The 17384-nt window shown below is 45.3% G+C and overlaps 2 protein-coding genes across 2 annotated transcripts; both read left to right on the top strand.

The window, feature by feature from the left end:
- The first annotated feature begins 1307 nt into the window (after positions 1-1307).
- Positions 1308-2882, top strand: LOC120687853 (trihelix transcription factor ASR3-like). Its single transcript, XM_039969926.1, has 2 exons — positions 1308-2224; positions 2318-2882. The coding sequence occupies exons 1-2, from the start codon at positions 1654-1656 to the stop codon at positions 2827-2829; spliced, it is 1083 nt and encodes a 360-aa protein (XP_039825860.1). The 5' UTR covers positions 1308-1653; the 3' UTR covers positions 2830-2882.
- Positions 2883-12540: 9658 nt separating this feature from the next.
- LOC120688371 (ras-related protein Rab5A-like) lies at positions 12541-17235 on the top strand. The gene is made up of 7 exons (XM_039970673.1): positions 12541-12782; positions 13335-13412; positions 13494-13661; positions 15256-15304; positions 15822-15895; positions 16586-16679; positions 16893-17235. Exons 1-7 carry the CDS (start codon positions 12741-12743, stop codon positions 16997-16999), a joined length of 612 nt encoding a protein of 203 aa, XP_039826607.1. The 5' UTR covers positions 12541-12740; the 3' UTR covers positions 17000-17235.
- Positions 17236-17384: the final 149 nt, after the last annotated feature.

Here is a 17384-nt window from a genome sequence, read left to right as displayed (position 1 = left end):
AGGGGAAGGGGGGCGGCCGCGGCCGTCGACGCGGAGGGGAGGAGCTGCGGCGACCGGCGTGGAGGGGAGGGTCGGCGGCACCGTCGGGCCACGCGGAGGGGAGGAGCGCCATCGAACCGGCGCGGAGATGTGGTCAGGGGATGGGAGGCGTCGGTCCGAGCAAAAGCTCAGGAAGTTGGTCCTCTCCATCTTCTTCGCTTGTAGTATAAAAGAGGCTTTTGGAGCTGTTCACTGTTTGGAGAATCTACCCCGTTTGGGGTAAACGGGGTAGATTGTAGCATTTGGAGCTTTCTGTAGAAGCAAAAGCTCCCAAATAGCAGTGGTGAATGGTGACCTTTGTCGTGTCAGTCGATGCACATACCTTTCTACTTGAAAGATCACATGCGCCTAAGGCCGGGTTTAGATGGTGTAAAAATAAAATACAAATTTTCTATAAATCACTTGCATGGTGTATTAAATGTAGTCGAAAAATAAATCACATTATACAAATGGACTGTAAATCGCGAGCCAAATCTAATGAGCTTAATTAGGACGTGATTAGGCACTAAATTGCTACAGTAATGCTACAGTAAATTTGCTCTAAAGATGGATTAATTAGTCTCATTAGATTCGTCTCGTAGTTTACAGACGAGATCTGTAATTAGTTTTATGATTAGTCTACATTTAATACTTCAAATATTGAAGATTCCTTTTTAAAAACTCAAAATGCAAAGTGATCTAAACACACCCTAAAAACCTTGATGCTATGTAGCTGCAATCAATCTACACCCCAGCCTTCTTTTCTCCAGCCTTTTTCCCCTGCCACCACACACTCCAACTCCATGTGGTGCCTCTGGTATCAGTCGTACAATTGCTCCCCAAGACCAGTGTTAATTTAGTTACCTGCACATCCCTCTCACATTACCAAAACAAGATGGCTATTATGCCTTAACATGGGGCCTGATCACTGCCTCAGCAAATGATTGCAGTGGTTCTGCCCACTTCCCAAAAAGTGAGCCTTTTAACAGGAGAATCATAGAACCACCGTGCTAGTATAACTCAGTTCCTTTAAGCTTGGAGGAATAAACATTCCCATGCCTGAAACCCTAAGCAAATAAAGCTTCATGTCTTTCTGACCTTAAACTCCTCCCACATGCATCTGTTGATGATCAGATACAGCCAGCAGGGAGAAAGAACAAGGTAGTCAAACTCAATAGAACCTCACAAAATCCAGGTCAAAAAAGCCCACACAAAAGGGAGAGGAGAGAGCAGAGAGGATGAAAAGGCAATGCATAGAGCCAAACAGATGCCACTTTTCTCCTTGCTATCTCAAGATGCCCATGTGATTCTACAATCTACTGCAAGCATGAAGTAGTTATTGGTGGTACTTCACCTCCCCTCATCGTGCATGCGACCCTCATCATACATACATCTTCCACCAACAATGGCATCACTAGGCACCACCTAGCCAGGAGGTAGGAGTTCTTCAAAAAAAAAAAAAAGCCAGGAGGTAGGAGGTCATGGCTTCCCCTCCTCTTGTGACTTGTGAGATCTCAGCATGCCATCACATCAAATAACACACTGATCTCACCACCTTCCAGCTACAAAATAGCTTCACATCTCAGCACCGCAAAGCTAACACCACCACTCCACCAGCAGAGTGAGGCAGCAGCCATGGACGGTGGCTCCCGTGCCCTGCTCAGCCAGACGGGAGACGAGCAGTCCAGGAGCGTCGTCATGGCCGGCGCCGGCGCCCTGACGGTGGCGAGGGACTACCGGAGGGGGAACTGGACGCTACCGGAGACGATGCTGCTGATCGAGGCCAAGCGGAAGGTGCACGAGGAGCGGCACCCTGGGGACCAGGGCCTGGCGCGGTGGCGCTGGGTCGAGGACTACTGCTGGCGCGCCGGCTGCCGGCGCAGCCACAACCAGTGCAACGACCGCTGGGACAACCTCATGCGGGACTACAAGAAGGTGCGCGCCTACGAGTTGGCCGGCGCCGGCGCCGGCAGAGCGCCCAGCTACTGGGCGATGGGCAGGGCGGAGAGGAAGGAGAAGGGCCTCCCGAGCAACCTCCTCCGCGAGATATACAACGCCATGGGCGAGGTCATCGAGAGGAGGATAAGCTTGGGCGGCTGCGGCGGCAGTGGCGGTGGCGCTGGCGGGGCGTCCTCCAGCCTCCTCGACGTCCCCATGCAGGCTTCCCCGCTCGCCCAATTCCTACCCCGATCTCTACCTCCTCTAGGTACGTCTCTGTCGCGTTCTCTCTGAGTTCTTGGGCGCCATTTTGTGCTCGATCGTGATGTGCATTACTGGTTTCTTTCTCACTATAATCAAGAACAAGAGACGCGGCATCACGGGTACGGCGTGGCGCATTTCAGCCCCGAGTCGCCGGAGAGGAAGAGGAGGCGGCCATCGCTGGACGAGCTGCGGCCAGGGACAGGGAGCAGCATGCCACCAGCGCCGGGACCGCACGTCCACCGTCAGGAACAAGGACGCCACCACCGCGAGGACGACGACGATCACGGCCGCGACGGCGAGAGCTCCGATTCCGAGCGCTCCGACGAGGAGGAGGAGGAGGTCCTGAGCGGCGCGATCGGTCGGTGCGCGGCGATCCTGTCGGAGGCGCTGGAGAGCCGGGAGGCCGCGGAGGAGCGGCGGCACCGGGAGGTGATGGCCGTGGAGGAGCGGCGCGGGCGCGCGCTGCAGGCGCGCCGCGAGGCCGGCGAGCAGTGCGTGGCCGGGCTGGCCGCGGCCGTGAACCAGCTCGCCGGGTCCATGCTGGCGCTCGCCGCCGCCAAGCACAAGGACAAGGGCGGCGGCGGCGGCCCCGCGGCGCCCCCCAAGTGAGGCAGGTCCTCCCGTCTCGCATGATGACGCCGCCGTGCCCGAGCATGCGGCCGCTGCCGTGCCCGAGCATGCGGCCGCTGCCGGAACCAGACTCTGCGTGCTAGTCCGATGCGCGCACGCCGCGGGCCATCGAACGAGTGGGGCTGGAGCGTCCACCAGATCGAGATCGTCCTGCCAGAGTGCTGGCGCTGCTGCATGGCGATGCTGGGCCAGCTCGAGGCCGTCAGCGCGTGCGCGCTGCCTTCTGCGGCGAGTCCGAGACGCCTGGGAGTTTTCTTCTGCATGCATGTGACTAGCTCGCTGGGTTTGCTTTTCTGAACTTCTGATCGTCCTGAACCGGACAGGTCTAGAGTCTAGACTACTGTCGTAGGATGCATTCAGCCATTATTCATGCATGCTAGCTAGAGTCTTGGAGAGATCTTTTGGTTATCTCTACTACTGGAGTAGCTCGACCGGTTAATCTATGATGTCAAAAAATTGGTTCATAGTTACTCCTGGTTCTCACGTGTTGATGCTTTGATCGTTTGCTGTTTGCATCATGATACAATGGCCCGATGGGTTAGTTTATTGTGGTGACTGTGCCACTGTGATTTGAGAAAATGAAGTAGCCGGGTGCAGAGCTGGAGAAAAATAGAGGAGAGTGCGGCACTTTCATGAATAGTATTGAAGCAAATATGATAAAAATCTAGAAGGGATAAGGGATTATGTATTTTTTTTCTGGATGCGGCCGCCCCTATAGCTTACTACCTAGCTCCGCCTCTAGAACCGAATGGTTAACGAGAAGTGTTCTTTACAATCGTGCTACAACTGCCGGGGTGCAATTTTTATTTAATGGTGTTTTTTTATTCAGCTAATTAACTGCATGTCATATTTTAGTTTCTCTCTCCAACACACAAATTATGTGGCATGTGCCATCCTAGCTCATAATAACAAATCTAGATGATCAGTAAGGACTAAATTAAAAAAGATGGAACTTGCATTACATCCCTAGGAACAAGCCTTTTAGGCTCCTTGGCGATATATGTACCATACCTCCATAGTTACTGTTGAAATATGCAATGCATAATTAGAACATTCTAAAAGATTGTGAAAATCACAAGAAACTAAATGTAGAAGAGTGTAGAAGGTGGACACATGGTAACACCATATGAACCATAAAGTCCTATAAATAGGGGTGTCCCCCTCCCTATTGCTATACCATGACATAAGAGGTCTCACGTAAGTGATACCAAGGTTGCCATGTAGTGTAGTAGTGTCATAGTAGGATAGTCACATAAAGAGTGCAAGTGTTATTTTGTGTTGTATCAAGTTGAGTTGTGAATAAAGGTTTGAGTTCTCTTGTAAATGTTAGTCTCCTAGTTTCTAAGTTACTTAGTGTATAAGTTGTGATCTATCGTAGGTTGGCTCAAAAGCCAGCTTTATTTGTTGGTAGGCTCCACCCGGAAGCGAGAAGGCGTCTCTGTCGTCGAAAGTATCTTATACACTGAAAAGACTATCCGACTCTAGAGTGAGTTGGTGCATGTTAGATGTAGGTCTCAGTATAGTGAGTATTAGGGACTCCTCGGTTCCCAACAGTTACAATTTGATGTGTAGAAAACAATTTGGTGTTAGGCTTACTCCAACGGTTCCCCGTATCAGTCCCCCTCACCCTACGTTCGGGGAACAGTGTTCCCCCTCGCTCCTCCAACGGCGCACGCCATCCCGTCCCCCCACGCGGGGAGAGCTCGCTCCTCCCCCCAAATGTGGAGGGAGTACGACCTCCCCCCACGCGCTGGCGGTCGTTGGAGGGCCGGTTCCCGCGAGCGGAAGGAGCTGCGCGGGGAGGCCGGCGGCGCGGGGAAGCTGCGGGACTCGGCGTCGTGCTGGCGCAGGAGGAAGAGGGCTTTGCGAAGGTGGCGCTGGCGGGCGAGGGGGAGGCGGCGGCCGCCTCCGCGTGGATGAGGGCAGGCCCCCACCGTGCCGCTTTTCATCTCGTGTTCATCTTATCATCCCGGGTGTTTTTCTTTTTCTCCATTTTCGGATGATTTTTTGATGAATTTTTGCTCGTCATGATTTCGGCTTGGATTCGTGAAATTGTTTGAGGGGTTTCCTTGCTAGGATTCTTGTGAGAAAATTTGATTCAATCCTCCCTCAAGTCTCTCGCGAATCGGCTCGGATTTTGAGTTTTCACAAAATCATGTTCTGGAGAGGGACGTTCGGTATTTCTCTAGATTCGCAGCGAATAGTCAGCCTTTTTGCAATCGTCTTCTTGTATCTATTAGGTCTTTTGGTTGTGCATCTATGACCAAAATTTCGCTTGGATTGGTTGAGATTTGAGTGATTAATTTGAGTTCGAAGTTTCGGTTTTAGCTCTTGCTTTTCCCTTCTTTTCTTCTGTTCATGCGGCTGCAGGGATCGACAACCCTTGGCGCGCGGCGCTCGGGGCAGCAGCGGCCAGCAGCAGCGTCCCTGGCTCCCTGCTGATCTTACAGTTGGGCAGTTCGTCTACGTTGTTAGGAAGAGAATCAAGCTCAGTGCTGAGAAGGCTATCTTCATCTTTGTGAAGAACACTCTTCCACCAACATGTACTACAGTAATGCAAAACAAATTAGAATTTCATTGATTCAAACGGTACAAAATTGTTACTGTTGAAATCCGCAACTTTTGTATGAAAAAACAAAATACATGAGTATTCCTCATCGTTAGAAACGGTTTATGTACCTAAAACCGAGTTGCAAAATATAATTTATACGGGTATAATGACTTTCTAATTTTTTTAGTTTGTCCGAACTATACAAATGTCCACCGATGTACATTTGCATTGTTCATCATAAAAATACGGCTCGCGTACAGTTGAAATACGTTCTGTTGGAATGTGAGGTGAATATGATTTAAAAATAGATGGTAGTTGGTATAGAGGGAATGAGTAGGGGGAATGGTTGGAGAAGAGGATTTATAAGGGGAGGAATTTTTTGGGGGGAGATAGTAAAATATATTAGAAAGTATGTTTAGGGGGAGTTGGATAGGGGGAATGGTTGGAGATAGCCTTAGGGATTGAAAAACCAACCATGCTTGCTACTGATGAGCATATGTTGTAGCATCATGCGAGCTCCAAATTTTCAAAGAGCCCAACCATGGGGTATGTACATATTTTATTTGGCTCCTCCCGCACTGAATTTAAGATCATTGGATGTAGACCTAAAAGTTACTTCCCCATCATCAAAATTTAAGATCATGACGTCGGCGAATGTCACGTCAAGCTCCTCACTCCCAGGGCCGGCTACTGGCTGCCCCCACTGCCCATGGGATGGGACGACCATGACCCTGGTAGCTGCTGCCGGTGCCGGCCGCCCGCCTCGGCCTCATGCCCGTGTCCAAAACAGCAGCATCGACGGCGACGTCTCGTCCTCTCCCTCCCTCCAACCACCCAGAGAGAAAACTACTGTAGTATTCTGCTTCTGCAGCGGCTCTCGTCGTCGACGTATGCCGCGGACGGGCGCGGCTTGATGCTCGCCTGCAGCCGTGGTGTCCGGTGGCGAGCTGTGCCGTGCGCATACCGCAGGGGGAGGCGGTGGCACACAGCTTGGCGACGTGGCGTATGCGTATCTTTCGGCTTCGCTCCTGTTGTTACGCTACGCTATTGCTCTTTCCTCATTTGTTGTATTTCGATTAAATAATAAAAGAACCACCAGCGCGAGAGTGTTTTCGGTAATATGTTGATGGATGATGAATGATGACATGCCTCCCATGGTGCATATATGTAAATACCTTAGTATGTGATGCTGAAGGTGTATTCATGTGTAGATAGTGGTGTGAACGTGTGGTCATTACTCTTCTAATTGCGAAAAGAACCAAATTGACAGAAGAGAATAAGAAATAAATAAATATGGAAATTAGTGAGAGGTTGGGTGGATTATGAGCAGTGCAATCATGGAAGAGTGATCAGATTTGTCATTATTTTTGCATTTTGAAAGAATGTTTTAGAAAATTCTACAAAATGCTTTAGTAACAGCCATGCAAACGTCGTTACCGAATTCAAATTATTACCGTGACATACAAAAACATATGGAAATTCTTTGTTCATATTTCTTTTCCTGATATGCTTATATATGTAATGGTTAATCAATCAACTAGCATCAACCTTGCATAGTAATCAATCAACTAGCATCAAAAGTTACTTCCCCATCATCAAAATTTTCATACCAGTCTGGCGCCTGCCGAATAGAGGGCGCATCCACCTCTCTCTTCCTCGTCTTCCTTTCCATCTTTTTCTTCTCATTCATTTTTCTTCTTTTCCGGCATCGATGCCCGAACCTTGTTGGACGGGATCGGTGGAGGTGGGGTTGGGGCCTGAGCCCCCGACCCTCCCCTGGATCCATAAGTTACTGTGTGTATTCAGAGGAACTCTATGCTCCATGCTACCAACACCCACGGGCATGTGCATCTCCAATTCTACAATCCGCGGGATTTGAACGCAATATCTTTTGGCTGGCGCATACCTTCTTTACCATTATATGATGTGTGATGCTTTTCTATTAAATTAACCTATTTATATGGTCTTACATTAGTCTAGATTGATATTACTAACTGGGACTAAAAAGAGCTCTGCGCCCATAAAATTTAGACCATTAAACTATTAGTTCCGGGTCTAAATTCCTATCGAGATAAATAAGAGAGTTGGATGTGTTCCTATACTAGTGACGACCTAGATATATAATATGGGCTCTTGGATTCGTGCAATCTTTCTCTGGTTTTACGCATGTAAAGTAAAGCAAAGATCTCTGTCGTCTAAGTCTCATTGTGAGTACTTAATAAAAGAAAAGGAGCGCTCATATGTCATGAGCCATGAGTTGATCTCTTACATGCTGCTAAAGCGCCAACCTTGTCATGGTGATCATGCATGCCATGCGATGCGATGGAGAAGGCTGCAATGCATGTTGTCCGAGATGTGTGCACACTGCACAACAATTATATATACAGCCGCCGCTCGATCTCGATTCGCAAGCTAGCATCATTGTCGCACGTTGTACATTCCTCGCATCACATCAGTGGTAGGATGAGACGAGGGCTGTGTGTAGATCCTGCGAAATCCTGTAAAATTGGCACTATAGTGAACTGTAGCACTTTTCGTTTGTTTGTGGTAAATATTATCCTACCATGGGGTAACTAGGATCAAAAGATTCGTCTCGAAATGTACATCTAAACTGTGAAATTAGTTATTTTGTTTACCTACATTTCATATTTTATGCATGCGTCTTTTGGTACATTTAATTATTCGATGTGATGGGAATTTTGGAAATTTTGGAGAAAATTGGGGGAACTGAACACAGCCGAGAAGGAGTTGTGCTAAGATGAGAAGGAGTTGTACTAGTAGCTTTGTAGAGAGGTAAAGCTAGCTAGCTGAGCAGCTAGCGGGGATGCATGCATGCCTTCATAGTCGTTTCAGAATTAGTTGTAGTTGTACACGCATGCCATCCTTTGCATGCACGTATGTGCATAGCATTCTCTACATGTGCCATGCTCATCATCATCACATCCATGGCGACAACGCTCGATCAATATAATCGCTTGTAGAGAAGGTTCGTTGTATTCGATTCCACGATTTGCATCGTAAGAGCAGTACGTAGAAGAGAAAAAAGCGAGCAGTGAAAGTGATTCCAATAAGCAGTTTGCGATTGCAAGCAGTCGTCGACTCGTCGGGGCCAAGGGGAAGAGACCAAGGAAAGTATGAAACGGCCAGCAGCCCAGCACCGCAGCATGGCCGTGTTTGGATTCCCACACGAATTTTTTTCACAAAAAGACAAATGCATGCATGAATTTTATTTGCGAAACCTATTCACGGAAGGACGTAACTTTTCGAGACGAATCTAATGAGCCAAGTTCCATCATAATTGGCTACAGTGATGCTACAGTAACCACGCCTAATTATTTTCTAATCATTCGGTCAAAGACCTCATTAGCTAGAGTAATTGCTACAGTATCATAGTGGGGTGGTTTTGTAATTAGACTTTATTTAACACCTCTAATCAATAGTTAAAGAGGTAAAAAGTTTTCATGAAATTTTTTTCAAGTCAAACCAAACACGGCTTAACTGATGGCTACTGATCCTGATCAGAGATGGCAGACAGATAGAGGGGGCAGGCGCACTACAAGGAGAGGAGAGGAAAACAAGCCAGACACAGGCCATTCAGGCCCCGTTCAGTTCGCGAATTGTAACATATTTCGTTGTTATTTGATAAATAATATTTAATCATGAATTAATTAGATTTAAAAGATTCATCTCGTGCTAATCAGTTAGATTGTATAATTAGTTATTTTTTCAACTATATTTAATGCTTTATATATGTGTTCGAAAATTCGATGTGACGGGTACTATAGAAAAAAATTTGAAAAGTGAACGCGGCCTCAGCCGGACAAAAATTGTTACCATGGTTACCGGCCAGTGACGACTGACTCGAGGCAGCAGCTCGCTGCTGTGGAGGAGGGAAAAGTTACTGTGGTGCTTACCTACTGCACAGTAACACGACTGGCCGGGCAATGTGGCGCAGGCGCAGGCATTGATGCTGCAGCCAGCGCAAGCAGGAGCACAGCAGCCAGCACGCAGGGGCAGGGGGAAAAGGATAACTAATCGGAGAGAATTCCGGCGAGAAGAGAGAGATGGATGGTGGACTGGTGGTGCCCGGGCTCGATCAGTTTCTTGACGGTGGTGGCGCAACAAGACAGAGGAGTACTCGGGGGCTCGGCAAGGCTGGCGCGCGCAGAGGGTGGTAGCTCGCTAGCTAGCTCATTGGCGCGGCAGGTGAGAGACGATGCAGAGCCATGGGTGGATCGGAGGACTGGAGCGCGGTCAAAGGAATCAGGCCCTAGACACCGCTGCGATCGCTGCCGCGCGGCCGTAGCCCTGCCGCGCCACGGCAAATGGCACGTCAAGCTCCTCACTCCTCAAGGCCGGCTGCCCCCACTGCCCATGAGATGGGACGACCATGACCCTGCTGGTTGCTGCCGGTGCCGCCCGCCCGCCTCGGCCTCATGCCCGTGTCCAAAACAGCAGCCTCGACGGCGACGTCTCATCCTCTCCCTCCCTCCCTCCAACCACCGAGAGAGAAAACTACAGTAGTATTCTGCTTCTGCGGCGGCTCTCGTCGTCGACGTACGCCGCGGGCGGGCGCGGCTTGATGCTCGCCGCCAGCCTTCCGGTGGCGAGCCGTGCCGTGCGCGTACCGCAGGGGCAGGCGGTGGCACACAGCCTGGCGACGTGGCGTATTTTTCGGCTTCGCTCCTGTTGTTACGCTACGTTATTGCTCTTCCCATCATTTGTGTGTCTTGATTAAATAATACAAGAACCACCAGCGCGAGAGTGTTTTTGATAATATGTTGTTGATGATGACATGCCTCCCATGGTGCATATAAATACCTTGATGCCGGAGCTGTGTATATAGTGGTGTAAATGTGTGGGCGTTAAGAAATAAAATATGGAAATTAGTGAGAGGCTGGGTGGATTATGAACAATGCAAATATGGAAGAGAATGAATGTTTAAGAACAACTATACAAAATGTTTTAGGGGCTGTTTGGATTTCAGCCAACGCCTACCACGCGAGCTTTGGCGCGGCCACCGGAGTTGTGGCGAGCAAATCGGTCACTATAGCTTGGCGAGAATATCAACATGAAAAAACTGTGGCAGTCAAAAATTAATAGCCAACCAAGCAGCAATCTTGGCAAGTATGGCCGTCGTACTTGTGGCGAGGTGAGGTATGACTGCAATTCACACAGCTCCTTAGTCACTCAATATTTAAGTATAACAGCCATGCAAACGTTGTCGCCGAATTCAAATCATTATCATAACACATGCGAAAACATATGGAAATTCTTTGTTCAAATATCTTTTTCTCAATATTTATATTTGTAATGGTTAATCAATCAACTAGCACCTACCTTACATAGTAAATATATGGAGCTGTTTCATATTATTGTATAAAGTTAAAAATGCATTGGTTAGAATTATAACATGACGAGATCGAGTGTTAGCTCGGATGGTGAAGGCTCGCGGTGCGCAGCCAGCCCACTAGTGCTCGAACCCCAGGTTCAGTATGCTGGTGCTCACGGACACGGAGTAAAAAAAAGGCTACTTGTTGTGCTATTTAATAGGAAATGTGTGGTCCACTGATGGTTGATGGTTGCAGCGTGATACATAGCCGGGATTCGTGGCCTTTTCTCAACCATGCCGAAGAGAAAACTTCTATCTTTCGTGTCGAACCTCGGGGAAGGTTATTCCCACAGGGCTCGAGTTTTTCGAATTAGACTGGTGGTACGGCCGTCTCTATCAGTGGTATGTGTGCATGTATGTGAGAGGCAAGGAGAGAAAGAAAAACACATGCATGCACATAATTTCAAAATAGAAAATATCATAATTTCAACACCGAGCATTAAAATCAAAATCCGATTGCACAGATGTGTTTGTTTCAATAAAAGCTTCAAAATAAAATCTCACACCACTATGTTTTAATTATATAATTTTTTTGAGAGAAAATACTTTTTCGCGTATTCTAAATTGCTTATAATGTTTGCAAAAATTGCTTGTGGGTTTATATAATGTTGCTTTTGCATGCCCGAGTTCAATTAAGTGGATATTGGTGTTTATATTGTGAAGATAGAACGTTTAATGTCAATAGTGGATAATGATAAACAACTTTGTTAGACAGGTGAATGTTAATGGTATGATCAATAATAGACAATTTTAGCAGATCAATCGAGCATTTTAACTTATTGATTTTGGCATTTTTTCATTGTACATAAAGCAATTTATGTGTTTTGAAAAATATTATCGAAATATATTCAAGTGAGGTCTTGCTTTGAAGGTCTCCTCGAAAGAGATAAAATTGTGCAATCAGAATTTGTATTTGATGAATAGTTTAAGAACTACAACTTTTTAGTTTTAAAATTGCTTGCATGTGCCACCATTCCGCAGTGATGGAGGATCAATTTAGGCTGCCGAACAATAGCACAAACCTATGGCCATTTGTATTAAAGTCATTACCCGAGTTTTTTTTGAATTATACCATGATGTAAAATTTTCAAATTGAAAAAAATATTTGAACTTAGATGCAACAATGCAATGCATTTATTTTATATGCCTTCTTATAATGCACGCACCCTCAGCATATCCGAATTTAGGAAGAGGTTCGTACTTACACTTAGCATCTTCCGAGATTGAAAAAAAATAATTTGGAAACAATCCAATTCCTTTTCATATCCGCCACGGAAATATGGATGTGGACTTGCTCCATACTCCTCTGTCCCACCCATTTGGACCATTTCTACCCATGGCTACTCTCTTGAAGGCTCAGCCCGTGTTTAGATGCAAAAATCAAAATTCCAAAAAAAATTTCCGGCACTTGCATGAAGACTTAAATCTAGATGAAATAAAAAACACATTGCAACTGCTGTCTGTAAATCGCGAGACGAATCTAATGAACCTAATTAGGCTATAATCAGATGCTAAATTGCTACAATAATGTTACAGTAAATAACCTCTAATGACGGATTAATTAGGCTCATTAGATTCGTCTCGCGATTTATAGACGAGTTCTGTAATTATTTTTGTGATTAGTCTATATTTAGTATTTCAAATATAGAAAAATGACTTTTCAAAAATTTTACGGAGCGCAACCAAACGAGGCCTCAAGCCTTCAGATTAACCAACTGGGTTTTCCAGTCATCGAGTGGTGCTGAGAAAGCCTGAGGGCAATTATGTAACTTAGCGAGGGTTAGAGTGGGAAACCCTTTTTCTTAAGCCAAAGAAACAAGGGGAGAAGCCTCACGCGGAACACGGGAGCGGCGGAAGCGAACTGAAATTCCCCAGTCCGGTTCCTTCCGTGCGATTTGATCTCGTCGGAGGCGCGGCCGCGGCTGCCCCAATCCGCCATCGAATTCGATGGCGGCCAACGCCGGCAACAAGATCCGCAACGCCAAGCTGGTGCGAATTCCCTGTCCCTAGCGCTCAATTCCCGTTCTTGGTTTCGCCGCAGATCGCATCCCGGCCGGCCGGATCTTGATCGCCGGTGCTGGACTGGTTGGTGCTCAGTCGCGTGGGCTTGGTCGCAATCGTATACGTTCTTTATTGCCTACTGATTATTACGACGAGACAAATAGATGGGGTCATTCCTTTTATGGTTGTTGATAGTAGTGTTAAGAAATTATACTTCTTCTTTTTTGCGAATTACCCAGCTTATGTTTCTAGATAAGTGGCTAGCTTCTGGTTAATTTCTGCGTTAGCTTGGATAAACATTACCTGCGTTTTTGGTTGCCAATTGGTGGCTTGAGGTTGTCAAATGTGCTTCGGGTCATGACTTTAATTGGCCTTTTAGTATTGGTGGTAAATGAAGTCCTAATTGGTCCCTTATCCGTGAATAAATTCCACTTCTCGAGGTTGTGGGGGGCTTGCAGTTAAGTGTCAAACATATAATTTTGCATTGTAGAATCTCTGCTCAAGTGAATACAAGCGTTTCATGATATTTCGATTTGTCAGGTTCTTCTTGGAGATGTGGGTGCTGGCAAATCTAGTTTGGTGCTTCGGTTTGTGAAAGGACAGTTTGTCGAATTCCAGGTGAATCATTTGAAATAGTTCTCGTGATGAGATAGTGTGTTGCTAGTTTTTGTGCTCATTTTTCGGTCTACCTATTCGTAGGAATCAACAATTGGAGCAGCTTTCTTCTCCCAGACCTTGGCGGTCAATGATGAGACTGTTAAGTTTGAAATCTGGGATACTGCTGGGCAGGAGAGGTACCATAGCTTGGCCCCCATGTACTATAGGGGTGCTGCTGCTGCCATCGTTGTCTACGATATCACAAATCCGGTTAGTAAAACACTAATAGTTTGCTTGTTCTGGATAAATTGATGTATCAGGATTTAGCACCCAGCAATTTCTTTCAAAGGTTCATAGTTTAATGGATTCTTTGGTTAATAATAACGGTTAGAGGGTTAATGAGAAGTTACAACTCTCATACCAGTTCATTGCTGAGATGAGCACTGATTAGTAATGAAACCATAATTAGCAAAAGTTTTCAGATGGTTCCATTCATGCATGGTATTCTTGTGATGCAAGCAATTAAAACCAATGTTATACAGTCGTCTAGTCGAACCTAGTCGCCAGGGCACCGATAAGGCGACTAGTCGTCGATCAGGTCGATTAGTCGACGATTAGTCGACCCTAGTCGGTCCTAGTCGTCGCTATAGTCGTCCTATATATCCCACGACATATATGTACATGTATATGTACTTATATACTATATAGCAAGCAGGACCACAATGATAGTCAGTTTGGTGACACTTACTTGTGAGATTTGATGTTTGAACTGTCCAGAACTCCATATTCTTGTCCCACACAGTACAGGCTAATGGCTAATGGCTAATGGCTAATGGCTAATGGTGCAAGTTATATAGTTAACCTAACCCTAATGGCTAATGGCTAATGGCTAATGGTGCAAGTTATATAGTTAACCTAACCCTAATGGCTAATGGGCCTAATTGAGCCCAGTACAGGCGGCGGGCTAGAGTGCTGGTCTGCTGGACATCTTTTGGTTTTGGCCTGATCGTCCAAGTAGCTAGTCAGACGACTAATCGCGATTAGGCGACGATTAGTCGGACGATCAGACATCTGATCGACAAAAGCTAGTCGTTTCACTTATCGAAGCCAGCGGAGCGATAAGGTCGACTAATCGCGACTAATCGCGATTAGTCGGACGACTGTATAACATGGATTAAAACTAGATGTTTGTAGGAATATCACAAGGTCTAGCTTTTCATCCTTTCAGTAATGTGAAGAAATCTTGACCTTTCAATATAGTAAATGCCTTTAGCCAGTGATAAAATGACATGGAGTGCCTGCCTGGGTCCTGGATGACTTATACTTCTATGATACATATCTGGTTGATGCTATTGCCAAAAGCCATTGGCAATGCATACTTGCATAGTTGACAACTTATATATGATGATCCTTTCAATGCTCTGCACTAATTGATGTGCATCAATTTTAACATGCCTGCTCATTCACTTATAAACACTTGCATTTGGATGCGTATTATCTCTCTTATTTTGTAATTTCTAATTTGTATCCATATTCCAACCACTTATGATGGGTTTCATCTTGAACTTTTTTCTAATTTCTAATTTCTAATCAATGTGCCTGAACCTTGAACTTTTTTCTTTCGGGTTTCATCTCTAGCCTACCCCAACTTGCTTGGGAAAAAAGGCTATGTTGTTGTTGTTGTATTCCAACCACTTATGCACCTCCCTATTGCACTCGTGCTCCCTGTTTGTTCATACATCATGCAATGATTTAGTTGGGGCTAAAATTCAGAAGCAACACATCATTCAACAGTTTTATCTCCTTTCCCCTGCTAAATGCAATTACAACAGCATGTACTTAATCATTATTATGTTACTGTTAGGCCTCCTTCACTCGTGCGAAGAAATGGGTCCAAGAACTTCAAGCTCAAGGTACTTCAAGCTTTAGGATGCTCCGTCTATGTTTAAGTTTGTTTTCCTGCAAAGAAATGTTTTCTATGCCTACCCAAAAAGAAGTATATTCATGTTCCTTTTTTTGCACTGATCTGCTCTTTATATTTGATATACTTGCTCAAAATGGCATTCGACGCCCAATGCTCTGGTTTTCAGTATTAAATGATGGTGTATCTAGTGGTCTTTTTTTTTAAATATAAATCACTTTAGGCTTCCCTTTTTAGCCTATACCTTTTCATTTGATCTAAACCTTGTAATGTTCATGACTTCATGTATACTATTTTTTATTTCGTACCTCCTTTGTGGCTATTAAATCATTTGGAAAAAAATAGAGATAGTGCACTGAATCTATTTTTTCCTGAAACTTAGATTCCTCCAGCCCATTTTGTTTGGGTATGGTTGATGGTAATGCAAATAATGAAAAAAACAAAGCCATGAAATAGTTATGTAGCTTGTTGATACACAAGTAACGAATTTTCCCTTTACTTTGGTGTAGGAAACCCGAATACAATAGTGGCTCTTGCTGGCAACAAAGCTGATATGCTAGATGCAAGGCAGGTGTCAGCAGAGGTATGCAATTCCTGTTTCCCCTGTCTTTCCTCTCCCTATTTATTTTACTGTCTTCCTTAATCATGTTGTTCAAGCCTTCTTCTGTTTCAGTATATAGCGTAGCATCGTGTCATAACATTTAGCTGCTTTGTTTTCTGGTATGCCATCTCGGGAGGCTTTAGATTGCCTGATAATAGCCTAATAATATCACTATTATTGATGCCCTACGACCCTTCTCTTTCTTTCCCCTTTTTTGGTGGCTCATGTTGGGTTTGAAATCTGACATACCCCAACTTGCTTGGGATTGAGTCGGTTGTTTTTGTTGTTGTCATCATCGTCATCGTTGTTTTTTTGTCTGGCAGTTTGACTTCACATAAACCCCTTCTGGCACCTTGCCTATTTTTTCTTTATGTATAAAATTAATCCATTTTGATTGTAAGTTTCCAATCTACCTTGCAAAAAAGAGAACTTAGCACACAAAATTTTTCTACTATGACACTATCCGAATTTTCAATCCAACCCCACTTGCATGCCGTGTGATATAGATATAGCATAAAGGCAAAAAAAATATTGCAATCTACAATTAGCATACATAAGCCTGGACTGCATCCTGCTGCTATAGCATCTTTTTCGTCTGTAGTGGCCCATGTGTGTTACAATCAGTTGAACTTTGTTGATATGTGCGTCCTATATAATATTCTTTTGATGCAGGAAGCAAAAACATATGCACAGGAGAATGGACTTTTCTTCATGGAGACATCTGCAAAAACTGCGATCAATGTGAATGACATATTTTATGAGATCGGTGAGTTGAGTTCCATTCTAATTCAGTGGTCCATGGGCTGAACATTCAGATATAACAGACAGATCTTGAATTCATAGTACCATCCACTGTGCCTTCACTCCACAATCTCTCTATTTATAATACTTAATAATCTCGGTAGTTTCTTGCTTTTTATTGCTGATACTGTTACGTTCTAACATTGTACACATTAATTGTCTTCTACTCCCTTTGCAGCAAAGAGACTGCTCCAAGGGCAACAGGATCCAAGCCCACAGGCTGGAATGGTTCTGAACCAGAGACCAAATGAGAGAATGGTCAGCAGTTCTTCATGCTGCTCTTGAATCTGTGTTTCAACCTGTGAAATGTACCAGAGGAAGTTAAACAAAATATCCCAGTCTTCTGTGTGGCTGCATTCCAGCCTGATAATGCTCCGGCTTCCCTCTTCTTTTCTTCTCATGTGTTTGTCATGTAAATGTCTAATACTGGAATATCACTGCACGGATAGTGTTACTCAAATGTTGATTGTCCTCTTATCATACGACTGCGCACACTCCTATCAGATTTGCATATATCACAATTGTTGGGGTTTTCACCTCAGTCTAACTCATGCTAGATCAGCAGTGCCTTTTATATGGTAAACCCAGTCGCAGTTTTAATTGCTGCAGAAACCAAGAAAAGAAGACGTTTCCTGTTTATATGACACACTGGTGGAATTAAACTTCCGGG

This window comes from Panicum virgatum, chromosome 9N (assembly GCF_016808335.1).
Source record: "Panicum virgatum strain AP13 chromosome 9N, P.virgatum_v5, whole genome shotgun sequence".
Taxonomy (NCBI): Eukaryota; Viridiplantae; Streptophyta; class Magnoliopsida; order Poales; family Poaceae; genus Panicum; species Panicum virgatum.
The sequence above is the reverse complement of the archived record's forward strand: the minus strand, read 5'-3'. Positions and strand labels throughout refer to the sequence as shown.